Source organism: Nanorana parkeri, unplaced genomic scaffold, assembly GCF_000935625.1.
Source record: "Nanorana parkeri isolate BGI_ZX_2015 unplaced genomic scaffold, ASM93562v1 scaffold78, whole genome shotgun sequence".
Taxonomy (NCBI): Eukaryota; Metazoa; Chordata; class Amphibia; order Anura; family Dicroglossidae; genus Nanorana; species Nanorana parkeri.
The window spans coordinates 2,276,899-2,292,519 of record NW_017306346.1 but is presented as its reverse complement, the minus strand read 5'-3'; the positions used below and the strand labels follow the sequence as shown (position 1 = coordinate 2,292,519).

General features: G+C 42.1%; 1 protein-coding gene across 2 annotated transcripts in view; it reads right to left on the bottom strand.

Moving 5' to 3' along the window:
- KCMF1 (potassium channel modulatory factor 1) overlaps positions 1 to 15,621 on the bottom strand; it is a 52,832-nt gene that overhangs the window by 12,279 nt on the left and 24,932 nt on the right. For both annotated transcript variants that reach the window (XM_018576844.1, XM_018576845.1), the window contains exons 2-3: positions 6,334 to 6,501; positions 5,029 to 5,168 (exon numbers count right to left, since the gene is read on the bottom strand). In XM_018576844.1, coding sequence (XP_018432346.1) covers positions 5,029 to 5,168; positions 6,334 to 6,501 — 308 coding nt within the window. The remainder of the gene's footprint in view (positions 1 to 5,028; positions 5,169 to 6,333; positions 6,502 to 15,621) is intronic.

The window sequence follows — 15,621 nt, the reverse complement described above, 5'->3', positions numbered from 1 at the left end:
TTAACCGGGGACACACAAACACACACACACACACACACACAGAAGAGCACCTTACTACAGAGAGTCTGATCACAACAGATGGAGGGTAACTCTGCAGTGCTACACCAAAGACTAACTCAGCTCACTGACTTCCTTACAGATTTCCTCTGGCGACCCTAGCCCCTCTGACCCAGATGAGTCCAAGGCCATCATTGCAGCTGGTCATAAACCCTTCTAGAGGATGACAGAGCGATGCACGTCCGAAGCCACCAAACATCAGTGTTATGGTGTTTGTTAGCCTGTATCAGGCCCTGAACAGGTCAAACATACTTGGAGCTCCTCAAGGAGTAACAAAGTCCAAGTAGTACCAGAGAAACCTACTAAAGCCTAGATTTAGAAGCCAACTTCCATCCTATGGATGAAACAGGATAAAAAGAGGGACGCCAACCCTCTATTGATATACATGTCAAAATATACCACGAGTGTGGCTGTACACACTCGGTCATCCCCTGGCTAAGATACTCTCAGGAAGGCATACATACATACCTATGTGTACACTCACAGCCAGACACCAAGAAGGTGCAGAGTTATTTGAGCTTTGTCTAGGACAGCTGTACTTAGGCTCTTGATCAAAGCCTGTCAATTGCAAGACTTCGGACCTTTACAGAACCCAAGGGCTCACTGGGTAAGTAAGTTCTACCTAGCCAGTTAACCCCTACGTTTAAATATTTATTTGATCATCCCCAGATTTTTGAGTTGTTTGCGCCAACGAATGCACTCACATTCATAAGAATTTGTCAAGTGGCAACCAATATTAACAGGGTGTTTACCCCTTCATTAAATGTGCTCTCAGCACCCTGTCTTTCCCAACAAAGAAAAATAGTGCAGCATTTTTGTAGACATTACTGGGCCTGACCTGTACTGCAAAGTGCTATGAGGCAAGACGAAGCAACTGTGAGATCAAACAAATGTCACGTGGCTGGCTCATGATCCTAAGGTTTGACACTCCTCCGATACTATAGGCAGAATAGAGAAGCTGATGTATGTAGAAAACCCAAGCAGGTCGTCACTACGTCGACCTACGTCACAGGTCGACATACTGACCTGTTGGGGGTAAAAACACCCGCCCATCCCGATGCCTAGATTATATGGGTGCAGGCACAACCATAAACCCTGAAGTATGTAGCCTGTCTCTGCAGTGATCTGGTTTATCATGGCTTGTCCATATCTGCTGCATTCGGGTGTGTGGCCAGAATAGTTTCAAATCACACATCCGTGTTTGATTCCAGTGCTCCACAAAAATAATCTGACATGCAACATTGCTTTTGATTGTACCAAATAAAATTTCTCTAAAACGTTTGCAAGAGCCTTCTGAATTCAGAGAGCAGCCAGTATTCCTGTGCCCTTCATACGCAGGGTGAATACAACCTTGCCATCCTCCCAGATATAAGGTCGATTCTCTTGTGTGAAATCGAAGAGAATAAAAAAAATTTTTAAAAACACGAAACCGACCACCTGAAGCCATGCTTGGGGTGGATACAAGGCCAAGCTTGATATTCATGCAATAGCCTGGAAAAAAGCTATGCCCCATTGAAGACCCCTAACAAAACATATGCTATAAACAGCCCAACAGATGTTTAAACTGCATGAGTCCGGTAAAAGGATGCACTAACAACGTCCTGTTCAGGGGACCCCCCATATGCTGAGCTTAAACCAACCAGGTTTACATAGTGGGTGCCCATACACCTAAGGTAGGCCGCATACAGCTACATTCATACCTGCCATTTGCACTCCAAGCGGCGAGAAAAAATCTGGCCAGCCAGGTGGCCAGAAATATGCCGCTATCTGCGTTTAGGACTTACGCACGGATGCATCTACGTGCATATGCGTCCAGACGTATCTAATATTCTGCCACCGACAGACACACATGCATTTAGACATGGTGTGTTGACATGTGTCCGGAACAACAAAAGTCAGCATCAAAACCCAGATGCAACTGACCTCTGTCTTTCACAACCACCTGTGTAAACAAATTCATGGTAAGTCTTAGCTGTATGTACAGTGGGGCAAAAAAGTATTTAGTCAGCCACCAATTGTGCAAGTTCTCCTACAACGCATGTGATGGCTTTTATCCACCTTGACTTCTGCAGAGGTGCCCCACACTTCTGCTATATAAAAAAATTATAGGCCAGGACTTCTGGCACTGCGGTAAACATTATCAGTTGTCTTCCCCCGTGAGAGACAAGCCAGGTGTGTGTGTGTGTGTGTGTGTGTGTGTGTGTGTGTGTGTGTGTAAAATACCCAGAATATAAATGTAAACCTAATAGCGCAGTACAACTGGCCGGACACTGAGCTTATCCTATACCCCCCTCCTGTAGTCAGAAGGGTCATTCCCCTGAGGAGCAGACCCACCCAGGTGAGATTGAAACCCATTGTGAAACCTCACCTGAGCAGTCTAAGGAGCTATAGAAGAGTCCCATAGAAATTCTCTGGACAAAAACTCCCTAGTAGCGATATAACCTTATTACTCCTGCCAAAGGTAGCACAGGCTTCTGCTATAGTATAGATGCAGTACAAGGATCTCTATGCGTTGGTTCTTATCACAGCAACAGGGCGATGGTATACCCAGTTGTTTATTTGTCGTATGCCGAATACATAGAGCCTTTCTGGTTTATTGTTCGAGGGAAATCAATGCTTTCATTATACCAGGGCAAAATATAATGGTGCAACCCCATGTCAGGAATCGCCCAGCTTGGAGATTATCCCCAGTGCAGAAAGCAAGCTCACTCACCTGTGGAGCAGCCCCACCCAGGTGAAATTGAAAAATGAGGAACCTCAACCTATACCCAATAACAGAGCCTTATCAGGATTAGCTCTTGCATCATAGGGCAAAGAATATAACTGCAAAACCTAACTGGCACTAATTGCTCCAGATTGACTGGAGGTTCCCCCCTGTGCATACAGCAAGGCCATTCACCTGTGGAGCAGCCCCCACCGAGGTGACAAAGACTTATGCAACATAGGGAAAATAAACATATCCGTGCAGCCTAATTAGCAGTAATCGCTCCAGATTGACTGGAGGTTACCACCTGTGCAGACAGCAAGCTTATTCACCTGTGCAGCACTCACCCCCAGGTAAAATGGCCTATCTGCAAAGCCTGTAAATTGAACCTTTGTCTGCCTCTCTGGGTAAAACAGGGGGATTCAGACGCCACCCCAATACCTCCGTCTGCCCAGTAGACTGCCTGTAGGCATAAGAACATGACTGAGCCCCCTCACAAGGTGTACATTAGAGGGGAGAGCGCAGCCAAAGTCGAGAGAAAGAAGGTGAACAGCCAGGCTGTCCTAAATAAGATACTGCCAGGATCCATCCCCAGTAACTGTGTCTGTGTGAGGGAGATATGACCATAGACACTCCCTCCCATGCATGCCCCTCTGGCGATACACAGATCTGGCAGAAAAGCTTGGTCCGGAAAGAAAAACAATTTGTCAATGCATGAAGCCTCTTAGGGTGTTTTGGCTTCTGCTGGCAGGGGCTTATCCTCTGAGGCCTATACTTATAACAAAAAAGGAAAGGCTCAGAGCCTGCCACCCGAGACCAAGCTGCATCCCCCTGGAGAGAGACCCATTGGGAGGTGCATCAAGTAAGCCAACTACCCATTGCCCCACCGAAGTAGGCCCCCAAGAGCAAGAAGGGTACAGGTAGGGGGGGACTTGTCAACTGTAGACCCGCCTACCTTGGAGCTGGAGCTTTGAACCCCCAGAATGGGAGAAGCAGCCTGTGATGAAGAGTCCAACAGTGTTCATCACCCTTCCCGTTTGGACTCACGCTCCTGCCCCACTCCTGGCGCCCCTGCTAGCCGATGTGGATTGTCGACAAGGCACAGTATTCGTGTTCTGCTGTGATCCAGCTCTACTGCCGCCAGAGAGCCCATCAGGCCATCAGTCAATTCCTTTAGCAGGACACTTCGGGGGACTCCATCTGAAGACATTACGCCAGCGAGGATGGTTGCCATCTCCTTCAATTATAGAGGGGAACATCTGGGCAAACATTTTTTTGTAAGGACTCTGGGGGAATCAGTCCTGGGAAAAGTCCTGTGCATGAGACCCTACAGGTCCACTGTCCTGCGAGTAAGAGCCGCATGTCTCAGGAGGCCACTGCTATCTAGCACGATAGGCCTGGAGTAAAATAACAAACGTTGCAATGCTCCTGTTCGGCCAGAGGAAACACAAAATACTGAGGTGGTTAGGAGGGACCGCCCTTTTTATTCTAATTGTGGATGATGTGTTTCCTGTTTCAGGGCGAGGATTCCATCTCTCAGAGGCTGCCCTGGACGTTGACTGGGGAAATACCATTAGGAATACATTTGGGATGCATTTCAGGTACGGACAAAGACTGTTCTGGTCCCGATCTAGTCCGGACATGGTGTGAACAAGCCCTTAGTAAAAGTTTGTTTTCAGCTTACAGTCTTGTCCTGGAGGTCAACTTAGAAGAATTTCGCCAGTGGGTGACCGACAGAAATAAACTAGCAGAAGCTTTTTCTCTCCTCCACTGTATACAAATGTTTTGTCTGGAGGTCTACTTAAAGCAGCAGTGTTATTTTAAAAATATAGCATAACCCGACAGGCTTGCTTAAGGCATGAGCACAACGGTATCTCCGGTCTGACCAAAATGTGATAGATATATATATATATATATATATAGATATATATTTTTGGAGAATCCACCAAGGGGACATTTTAGTGTCATGGACTTTCTATTAAAAGTATTTGAAAATGTAAGCAACAAAACCTCTGTCTAACTTTAGTTGAGACAGTTTTAGGTTTGTTTGTTTGCTGGCTAGCTTCATAATGTGCTACGGAACCCCCTTGTATTATTACAAAATGTTGTGATCATTGACAGGGGCATTAGAATACTGGCTAGTGCAATTATTCTGTAAAATAAAAATGTGTACTTCAGTTATCAGCATTTTCGCCAATTTCATGCTCTCCTCTTTTTCTAGGCTAGAACCAGTGTTCTGCGAGTATGGTACTGTCAAATATACTTACCACTTCTGTTGATGTCTCTGCATGCTCTGAAGTCACATGCTCTTGTAGCGAGGTCTCTGTATAGCCCATTTTACCGCAATAAGGACAAGTAAAAGACTGTGGCTGTTCTACAGAGAAGGCTTCCCCACCATAGTATAAATCTGTTAGGAAACAAAAGGCACAAATGAAAAATGCAGGCTTACTGTTATCTGACATGGTATTTGGATCACTCTGGTTTAGCACGGGTTCACACCTAGGCATTTTTGAGCAGTTCGAAAAGCGCTTTTAACTGCCTGACACAAGAAATCTCATGATTTTCAATGGCCCTGGTTCACACCTGAGCAGAAAAACGCTTAGCAGGAAATCGCCTGAAAAGATACAGGAGCTTCTTTGAGCAGTTAAAAGTGCTTTTCCTCCCCACAGACTTCATTGGAAATGCCCAAAAACGCACAACAGAAGCATGTTGCACATTTTCGTGAGCGTTTTTGCACGTTTATACATATAAGATATGGATAAACAACGCGATATAACAGCCCTTGAACGTGGGATGATTGTTGGCGCAAGCCATGAAGCGAGTATCAGCAAAACAGCAGAATTCGTTAAATGTTCAAGAGGGGCTCATTGTTAAAGTGTTTAAAGACTGGACTGTCAGCCGAAAATCTGGGTCTGAACGTGCAAATTGTGGCCGTCAGCAACTGGTCAATGTTAGGGCAGAACGCAGGGTGGCAAGACTGGCACAAGACAACAGAAGGGCAACAGTGCAGTATCAGATTCCTCGCATTACCTTTCAACATCTCGCGGAGTCACGAGGCGGCCCAACGAAGTCATCTCGTGGAGTCATCTCGTGGCCCAACGAAGTACTGATGGGGTGGTCATAATAATCTGGCCAGTGTGTGTGTGTGTGTGTGTGTGTGTGTGTGTGTGTGTGTGTGTGTGTGTATATATATATACACACACACATACACATACACTTCACTAAAACCATATTCATATTCAGTAAATGAATTCCTTGTCTATTTCACAAGGAATTTTTCCACATATACTGTACATGCAAGCAATCCAGCAAAAGTGACAGAGGCTAAAACAAAAATATATGCGCATCTATATATAGCACATCACATTTTTGTTCTCAATGTTTGGGCATGCAAATGAACAAAACTGCAGACAACTTTACTGCCGTCTTTATAAGGTTTGTGTGAAAGGTGTGAAAGACCACTCTCAATGAAAGACGACAATTAACAAGGCAAAAGGCCATACAGGAAGATAAAAATCATACTATAAGCATCCTACAACCAATAGAAAAAAAAATGTAACTATAATACATACCAAAGTCTACCCTTGTCAATATGCACTGCATTGGATGGTCAGTTGTATGCCTTGTCGTCGTTGCACCACTTTCATAGCAAGACGCACACAGATCGTAATCGTAGCAAATTAAGCACTTGTATCGTCGGCCTCTAAAGTTTCCTTTTAAACATGCATCACAGCTGACACCTGCACAGAAAACAAATTAAACAATTTTAAAAGAAAACATTTAAACTTTTTTTTATATTAGGAAGCATTAGGCCCATGCCACACAAGGGATTCTAGGTCCACTTGCCTTTTACTATGGTGCTACTTCCATACTGGCCAAACCAGATAGATGTTACAATGTCACTGCTTTCCTGTAAGTGATAGAGTTTCTAGTTTTTTGGCAATCAAAGGAGCGACTGATTGGGTTGAGTGGCAGCTACACCTCAGAATCCCCAGTGTGAGATAAGTCTTAGAATTAAGATGTGTTTTTTAAATCCATTTCAGATGCTCATAAAAATATAGTAGAAGCTGGCAAGTTAAAGAACCATGCAAGTTTCAATAAAGTTTTCCTATAACCCCTAATAGCAGAGTGCTTTACATATATTAACATAAAAACCTCAATAAAAGCATATTTTCATTTAAATATATATTTTGAGTCATTAATGCAATATTGTGAGTGGAAAAAAAAATAAAATAAAAAAAATCACACGATTGTTTCAATCTATAAATCCGGCAGCTCTCATATCTGGAGCAGGCCTAGACTCTAGTGGGAGCTGATCAGGTATCAGCCATTTATAACATCTGAGCAGAAGCAACATTTATTTACACATCAGAACTTGAAGTGCAATGGAAGCCAATACTTGGTTTTTAGTTTTGGATAGAATGAAGAGGGATTAGAACACCTGTCAGGTTTGTATCGCTGTCTGTGTCCCCTGCCTGTATCTCCTGGGAGGTTCATCCTCTTTATTCACTGAAAGCCTGGGAGTTGGGCTTTAATGAACTGCAGGAAATGTAAGAATTAACGATTTCGTCTAGGGATGAAAATAACAAAGAAATACTCACCTGAACCTTGCAGCCGGCTGGCTCTAGACCTGTCCCTCCAGCCTGTCTCCTCCTCCACTCCAGCGATGGAATTTCCCTTGGCGTCCACACGTCCTATACACTGTAAAGGATGTGATGACTCATAGGACCTTAGACCACTGGAGTGGAGAGGGAGCAAGGCTGCAGGGACCAGTCTGGCAGCCAGATGACTCCAAGGATCAGGTGAGTATATCTTTGTTATTTTCGTCCCTAGATGGAAATGGCCATTAAATCCTTGCAGTGCTGGGGTAACCCCCTGCAAAGGATAAGAATATTTCTGCCCGGTGTTCTCCTTTAAATCATGTTTCCACAATATGTGCAGTCTGCATGTGACTTAGTCTCATTGACATCAATTGCTTTTAAGAGAGATTTAGCTTAAAGCTTTGAGAAAAACTGGATGAAAAGCACTAGTTTGAACAAGCCCTAAATCCAGTCTGGGACCATTTGCAGAGAATACAAATGGTCTTTTCTGTCCTCCTCAAATATGAATTCAAATTCATGGGAAAATGAGGTGTATAAAAAAAGTGAGCTTCCTATAAGAAATGCTACTGGTACAGTCCATCTTCAGAACGAAGGTATAGTTAGCTCAGAAAAGGGGTTAACCGTTTAATATTTCACTCCACACTATTATAGAGTATTTGCATATTTTATGATTAATTCAAATGTGATATGACTGCTTGCTCAAGCTTGCAATAAATCCCAGAGCAGGAAGGGGGAGGTGACACTATAGCATATCAGTTCACCTCTGGGCACTTCTAGATATACCTGCTTTTATACATGCAGAGGCTTAATTTTTTTTTTTTTTTTATGTGATGTGAATCTCTAACAGAAAAAAAAAAAGAAGCAGAAGTGGAGTTGTTAACCAAGGAATCTGACTTGTCACTTTGGGCAAAAAATATTTCATCTCACTTTTTTGTCTGCAGGTTTTTAACAAACAGTAGAAATGTCCAAACTAGTAAACCCACTACATGTGGCGATAGAACCAGGGATGCACAATCAATGCTCCTCCTCAAGTTGGAAACCACAATTTGATCAGCACAACCTCAATATGAAATATAGTCAGTTTAAAAACCTACCTACTAAAAACGAATTGACAGATATGTTTGCCCATCTAGAGCAGTCACTGAAAACGGATATAGAAGCCATGAAAGGTGAGACGACACAGCTCCTGCACAGAGTGGAAGAGGGGGAATCGAGGTTAGATTCTCATTCGGTGTCAATTAGGACACTGCAGAGGCAGATACATTCATTACTTGGGACACAACGTACCACCTCGTACCGCCTGGAGGACCAAGAGAACAGGGACCGCAGAAATAATTTGAGGATCCGCGGTCTGCCTGAGGTAATAACTGACCCAGAACTAACGGAGACATTAAGGGGTATTTTTAACAAAATACTGGGAAATACACCACCCACCCCCCTGATGTTTGATCGTATACACCGTATCCCACGGCCACGTAATATGGCAGCCGAGACGCCACGGGATGTAATTTGCCGTTTCCATTATCATATGGAGAAAGAAAGTATTACACGGAAATTAAGGGAACAGCCTCTGATGGAGTATGAGGGAGTGCGCATCCAGATCTACCCTGATTTAGCTCAAGAGACTTTGGCAAGACGCAGGGCCATGCGTCCACTCCTGGAAAATCTTCAAGCTGCGGGTATTTCTTACAGATGGGGATTCCCATCCTGCCTAATAGCACGTAAAAACGGGAAAGTCGTAACACTCCGGATGCCAGAACTACCGCAATTCTGCGAAACCCTCTCTATCAACATACCTCACTTACCGGGATGGCAGGAATTAATACCGGACTGTGATCAACTCCCAAATAGTGAGTGGACATTGGCGGGAGGTACCTGGCATTTGGTATAATCATCGCCCCGGTATCTCTCTAACGGGTCAAATAAATGTCATTAAGATGATGATTTTACCACGGGTGCTATATATATTTCAAACAGTGCCAATTACTTTACCTCATTTCTACTTACGAAAATTGAGATCGGTGGTTAGACGTTTTATTTGGAGACGTTCTCCAGCTAGGATTTCCCATGGAGGCCTAATTAGGACTAGGCATAAGGGAGGCTTGGCACTACCAGATTTTGGGATGTATTACCAGGCGGTTGCAATTAATTGAATGTTGGACCTATACCATCATAAGGACACAAAAAAATGGGTAGAGATGGAGAATGTGCTGGCTGGTCAAATAGTATCGAATATTTGTTGGATTCCCAAAGAATATTGGAACTTACATCCCCATATCTCCCCACTCACTAGTCACACGCTAGAAATTTGGAATTTTTTATACTCTCGGTTAATAGGGCTATACAATTCTCCTCTAATGGCCGTGACAGATCACTTATTTTTTTCACCAGGAATGCATAACACAAGTTTTCTGAAATGGACAGATCACATTATATTAAAACTCTATCATGTATGTGATGGACATAGAATATACCCTTTAGCAGACCTTCGAGCACAATGGGGGACCTTTCCCTTTGACACATGGAGACATAGGCAATTATCACATTTTATTTCCTCACTTTCAAAACCGTTATGTACTATATTTGATCTCACAGCACTAGAAAAATTATTTTATTTCACTGACCCTCCGCGACACGGTATCTAGCAAGTATATAGGATCCTATTAGATCAGCAACCAAACCAGTTCCCACTATATCTTAAACAGTGGGAGCAGGAATTGGAGATCACCTGGACGGATGCACAGAAACAAAGAATCTTAAGTCTTAACTCAGTTTCGTCTCTAAGTGCCCTGGTGACTGACACAATGTTTCGCTTCTTAGCAAGATGGTATTATACACCAGAACATATACATAAAATGTATCCATCAAGGACAGAGCTATGCTGGAGGAATTGTGGTAACATTGGAAATTATGTCCATATGTGGTGGTCCTGTCCCAAACTTCAACCCTTCTGGTCTCGGGTGGTGGAATTGATTGAAGAGATAACAATTGCACTACCCCTGGAACCGATGGTATGCCTCTTTCATTTGATGGATCTCCCGACTTCAGTCTATAGGAGATCGCTGTTATGTCCGTTACTTAACGCTGCTAAAATGCTGATACCACTACATTGAAATAAAAATAATATCCCAACGATGAAAGAATGGTATAATACAATAGAATATTATCGACTGATGGAAGAAATGACAGCAATACGGAGAGATACTTTTAAGCAATATGAAAATATTTGGCAAGAATGGGATAGCTTTAAAAACACCCCTGGATACACAGAGGATAAAGAATAGAGGAGAAATATAGTTAGACAAATGGCTGGGTAAAGGAAATGGCTATAGGGGTTGAGATAATATACAAGGTTGTTTTCATATGTTTTTGTAAAATATTATAATGAAGAAATCTGAAAGGGTTGCCAGATTTTTGTTTGTTTGATGTTTTTTTTTTCTCTTTTTCTTTCCCTTTATTATTTTATAAATTAAGAATCTTGTGATAGATAGAAGATATATGGGTACATAGTGCTATAATAGAGATGAAAAGGGAATATCGTGAAAAAGGAAATGCTAAATTAGTAAGATGTACCTGAATGTATAATCATGTAACACAGTTTGTCAAAAGTATGTAGTAATGATTTTTATTTTTGTGTTGTGCAACATTAATAAAAACTGTTTAAAAAAAAAAAACATTAGTATATTACGCTAAACTTTTTACAACTGGTGAGATCAAAGAAGGCGATCACAAAAGGGTTTTTAGTTTTTTTACTTTTCGCCACAATATAACCGTTCTCCCTCAGTTATAACACACAAGGTCTTGCACAACACGATCAATACACCTGATTATACTGGCAAAACCTCCACTTTCCAAACCTCTAGATCTTAATGAAAGCGAACCTTACAATAATGCATACCAATCATGATGTTACTTTCAAACTCCTGCATGCCAGAGTGACGGTGTATACAAAATGTATTAAAAAGCAATGGCCGATCATGGATGCCCTATTTAAAAGAGAACTATGAGGTCAGTGTTTTTCCCCATAGTTCTCCTTAGGGTAACGGGAGGACTCACACAAAATGTAATCTCATTAAAAGTGAATTTGTTTTAGAAAATAAAAAAAGATAATTAAGCATAAATTAACAGTGAGCATGAAAGCAAATGCTGACCGGCAGGTAAAGAATGTATAATACAGTCTGTTTCAGCATGACCATGGAAACGGTCAGCCCAGGAAAAGCTAGGGAGACATAAGACCTTACCGTATTAATGATGCATCTGACAATTTCTAGAGCAAGGAAAGCAAGCCCAGACCAGTTCCCAAGCAGCAAGCATACAAGCCACAAGTCTCAGTTACGGAACTGCTTTATTTATGAATCTCACAATCAGCGAAAGTGTACATGGTTGACAGACTCAATAGCAGCAGAAAACCAAAATGGCATCACAGCAAATGCTTAGAACAGTTTTATTTTAAAAGCAAGTAAAACTTAACTTGCTCTTAGATTTCTAGAAAACTTATTGGGGTACACGTATAAGCTTTGTGACACGGAGTTTTCAGCACACACATGACATATATATATATATATATAATAGATTGTAAGCCCTCACAGGCAGGGCCCTCCTTGCCATCTTGTCTAGAATTGTATTGCAACTGTAATGTCTTCCTTATATTGTAAAGCGGTACGCAAACTGTTGGCGCTATATAAACCCTGAATAATAATGATAATAAGCCTGCTTGAAGAGACTACAGGCAAGTGCTAAGGGCTTGTTCACACCATTTTCTGGTCCAGATCTGGAGCAGATCTGCAGACGCGGTGCTATGTGTGCAGTGCGTTTTTTACGCGTTCCAGTTTTTTTTTTTAAATATTTTTTTGTTGGGAGTGGGGCTGTCAGAATGTTAGCTGCAGTGCGGTGTGTTTTCGGCAAGCTTGACGTGTTTGTGCATTTCCGGACCGGACAAAATGTGACACGCAGTATTTTCTCTGTCCGGACTGCGCACGCGAGAACTGTAGCCCATAAAACACATAGGGAGACATTGGGATGCATTTTGGGTGTATGAGCGCACGGATCTGGTCCGGACACAATCCGGACATCTGTGAACAAGCCCTAAAGGTTTCCCATTCAGAATGGCTTTGGATTGGACCAGGACTGGAGGGTTTAGGAGGCAGCAGAAGATATGTCTGGGCACTTCTAGATATACCTGCTTTTATACATGCAGAGGCTTAATTTTTTTTTTTTTTATGTGATGTGAATCTCTAACAGAAAAAAAAAAAGAAGCAGAAGTGGAGTTGTTAACCAGCATGCTTCACCCTCATTTCTTTGGTAACAATTACTCAATGAATGGGAAGCACTCAGTACAGATGCTTCCCATTCATTCACAAACTGATAGCAAAATAATATATATCCTTGGCAGGGAAAGAAAAATATTTCATCTCACTTTTTTGTCTGCAGGTTTTTAACAAACAGTAGAAATGTCCAAACTAGTAAACCCACTACATGTGGCGATAGAACCAGGGATGCACAATCAATGCTCCTCCTCAAGTTGGAAACCACAATTTGATCAGCACAACCTCAATATGAAATAGTCAGTTTAAAAACGCAACCTTCAGGATGAAGCGTTTTAACAACTAGGGTCTTTAGGAAATCTCTTTTGATAAAGACCTGAGTAGATGAAACGCCTCTGGTTGCTATGCTTAAGAGAGTCACAAACCCAGAACAAGCAATCAGAAAATAAAACTCAGTCAAAATTCATCATCTGCATATGCTTGAACGGGTCAGTGATATGAAGCATTGAAGCTAAAGCATGACAGCCAGGAAAGTAAGCCCGTCATTGCTGAGTAATCAGCAATGACGGCCTATATACAGTAAACTCCACGGGGATCGGTGGATGCCGCATAACCGTAGTTTCTGGCTGTTTGAGAGTTATAATTAAATCTCAAAAAACAGCCCCCCCTCCTCCCCCCCATTCATATTACAAATTGCCATAGCCAATAGCAGACTGCCCATTGTTTACATTCACCTGCCAGCTGTAGAATCTAGCCATCGACCGCCAGAAAAAGTAAACAGAGAATATTGTTATATATAAAAAAATATTTTAGTGTACACATCTATCAAGCAATTGGCAAAAAAATTAAAATTGGAGGACAGATTATGTCCCAAATAATTTTTTTCTGGTTGCTTGAATATTGGATAATGGGGAGTTTGCTGTATTTACCTGCCTATGACTGCAGTGTGTTTGAGCGTGAGTATTGAGTTCATTCACTAAGGCCTGTTCACATATGGGCATCTTGAGAAAGCGAGTCAAACCTGCACAAAAGTGCGCAAGTTTATGCACGTTCATGAAATAATGCACAAAACGCGGAAGACGCGGGCGTTTCCATTACTAGTCAAAGGCACCCCAAATGTGGCCGAGCAAATGCAGTTTTGTTTTCCTATGTTCGAACATGCACTCCTTTACATGTTAACCTTAAAAGGAGAAAACATGCTAACTGTGCCGCATGCCTAGTAAATGTGTGAAATTACTAAAGGAAAGACACCGAGGAGAAAGTAATTAATATGTAGGTTGCTAGGAGAAGATCTTCCACATAAATCAATAAATCAATTAACCATAGTCATTATATTTTACACAGAAAAGGCTGAACATTTGTTCAAAAATGGAACCCTAACAATGTGTAGGATTTGACAAACTGCTCGTTGGCACATAATTATGATAGAGCCAAAAGATTTCAAGTAGAAAACTATTACAGGTACCAAAATGGCAAACGTGTATTGATCGGTGGGGGAGGAACTTTCACATGTCAGCTCTGTCTTCTGGTACAACCCAATGCAGATAAATGAAATCTCAACTTATTGGATACCAAATTTTGCTAGCGCTTTCTCTTCACTTCTAGTTTATAGCTGTCAAAATATGATTTAGGGGCACTCTGTACCTAGACCTGCAAGACTCAAGATATCTCTATAAAAAGGACCCACCACTGCCTCAGTAGTATCAAATGGGGGCTCATCATCTCCCTTGAAAGAGAACTATGGGGTAAGTGTTTTTCCCCATAGATCTCTTCAGGGTCACGGGAGGACTTATACTAACCTTCTCCCATGACCCAAAGCTCAGTATATCGGGGGCTATTGCCCGCGATACAAAGAGAGCCGCAGCGGATCCTGACAATACTGTCTGGATCCACCGAGCTGCGTGAGGGACAGCTGGCTCTGCCTATCTAGAGGCAGAGCCAGCTTTGCCCGCCCCCTCCCCCGTTCTTTCTTCCACTCAGCACTGGAGGATTGGAGAGGGGGGGAATCCCTGCGGTCACCGATCACCGCAGGGAGACGTTTGAGGTGAGCAGATCAGTGCATGTTTCTGCTCACTTCCCGATCAATAGAGCCGACCTGTGACAGCTTCTTTGTCACAGGTCGGCCCTAACTATGAGGATGAGTGGAAATCAATCACCTCATAGTTCTCCTTTAAGATATTACTAAAATGGAAAAAGAAAGAAAGTTGTAAAAAAATAAATAATGGAAATGTCTCCCCCTACACACTCAGCACACAAAGTTAGAACACGTGTATATACATAAACTTTGATTGCAAGTATCGGGTAGTGGATGTGTGAAATATCCAACAAGCATATGTATATGAGCCTTCGTGTAGACAGATTGCACCACTGCATGGTTCCCTTCTGCTAGATTTCTCTGAACTTGGATGTTACGAAAAACGTTTATGCTTGATGAAACATGAGGAAATGAGGAACTCAATGTTAAAGGATAGAAAATAATTATTAAACCACTATACATAGGTAATTAACACATGCCCAAGAGGGTTAAGGCAGTGCTGGAAAATAATGGTGGCCACACAAAATATTGACACTTTGGGCCCAATTTGGACATGGGGTGTACTCACTTTTGTTGCCAGCAGTTTAGACATTAATGGCTATATGTCGCGTTATTTTGAGGGGGGACAGCAAATGTACACTGACATATAAGCTGTACACTCACTACTTTACATTGTAGCAAAGTGTCATTTCTTCTGTGTCGTCACATGAAATGATATCATAAAATATTTACAGAAAAGTGAGGGGTGTACTTACTTCTGTGAGATACTGTACATAAAGAATTACAAACTATATGTAATACGAAGGGTTTTAATACATACATTACATTGAAAACATTGCTGATCTATAGGGACCGGTCTAAGAGCCAGCCATCTTGTTGGAGGATACGGGAGTATAACTTTTTTTTTTTTTATACCTTGGACAAAAAAAAAAAAAAAAAAAAGCATAGGAATTAACACAT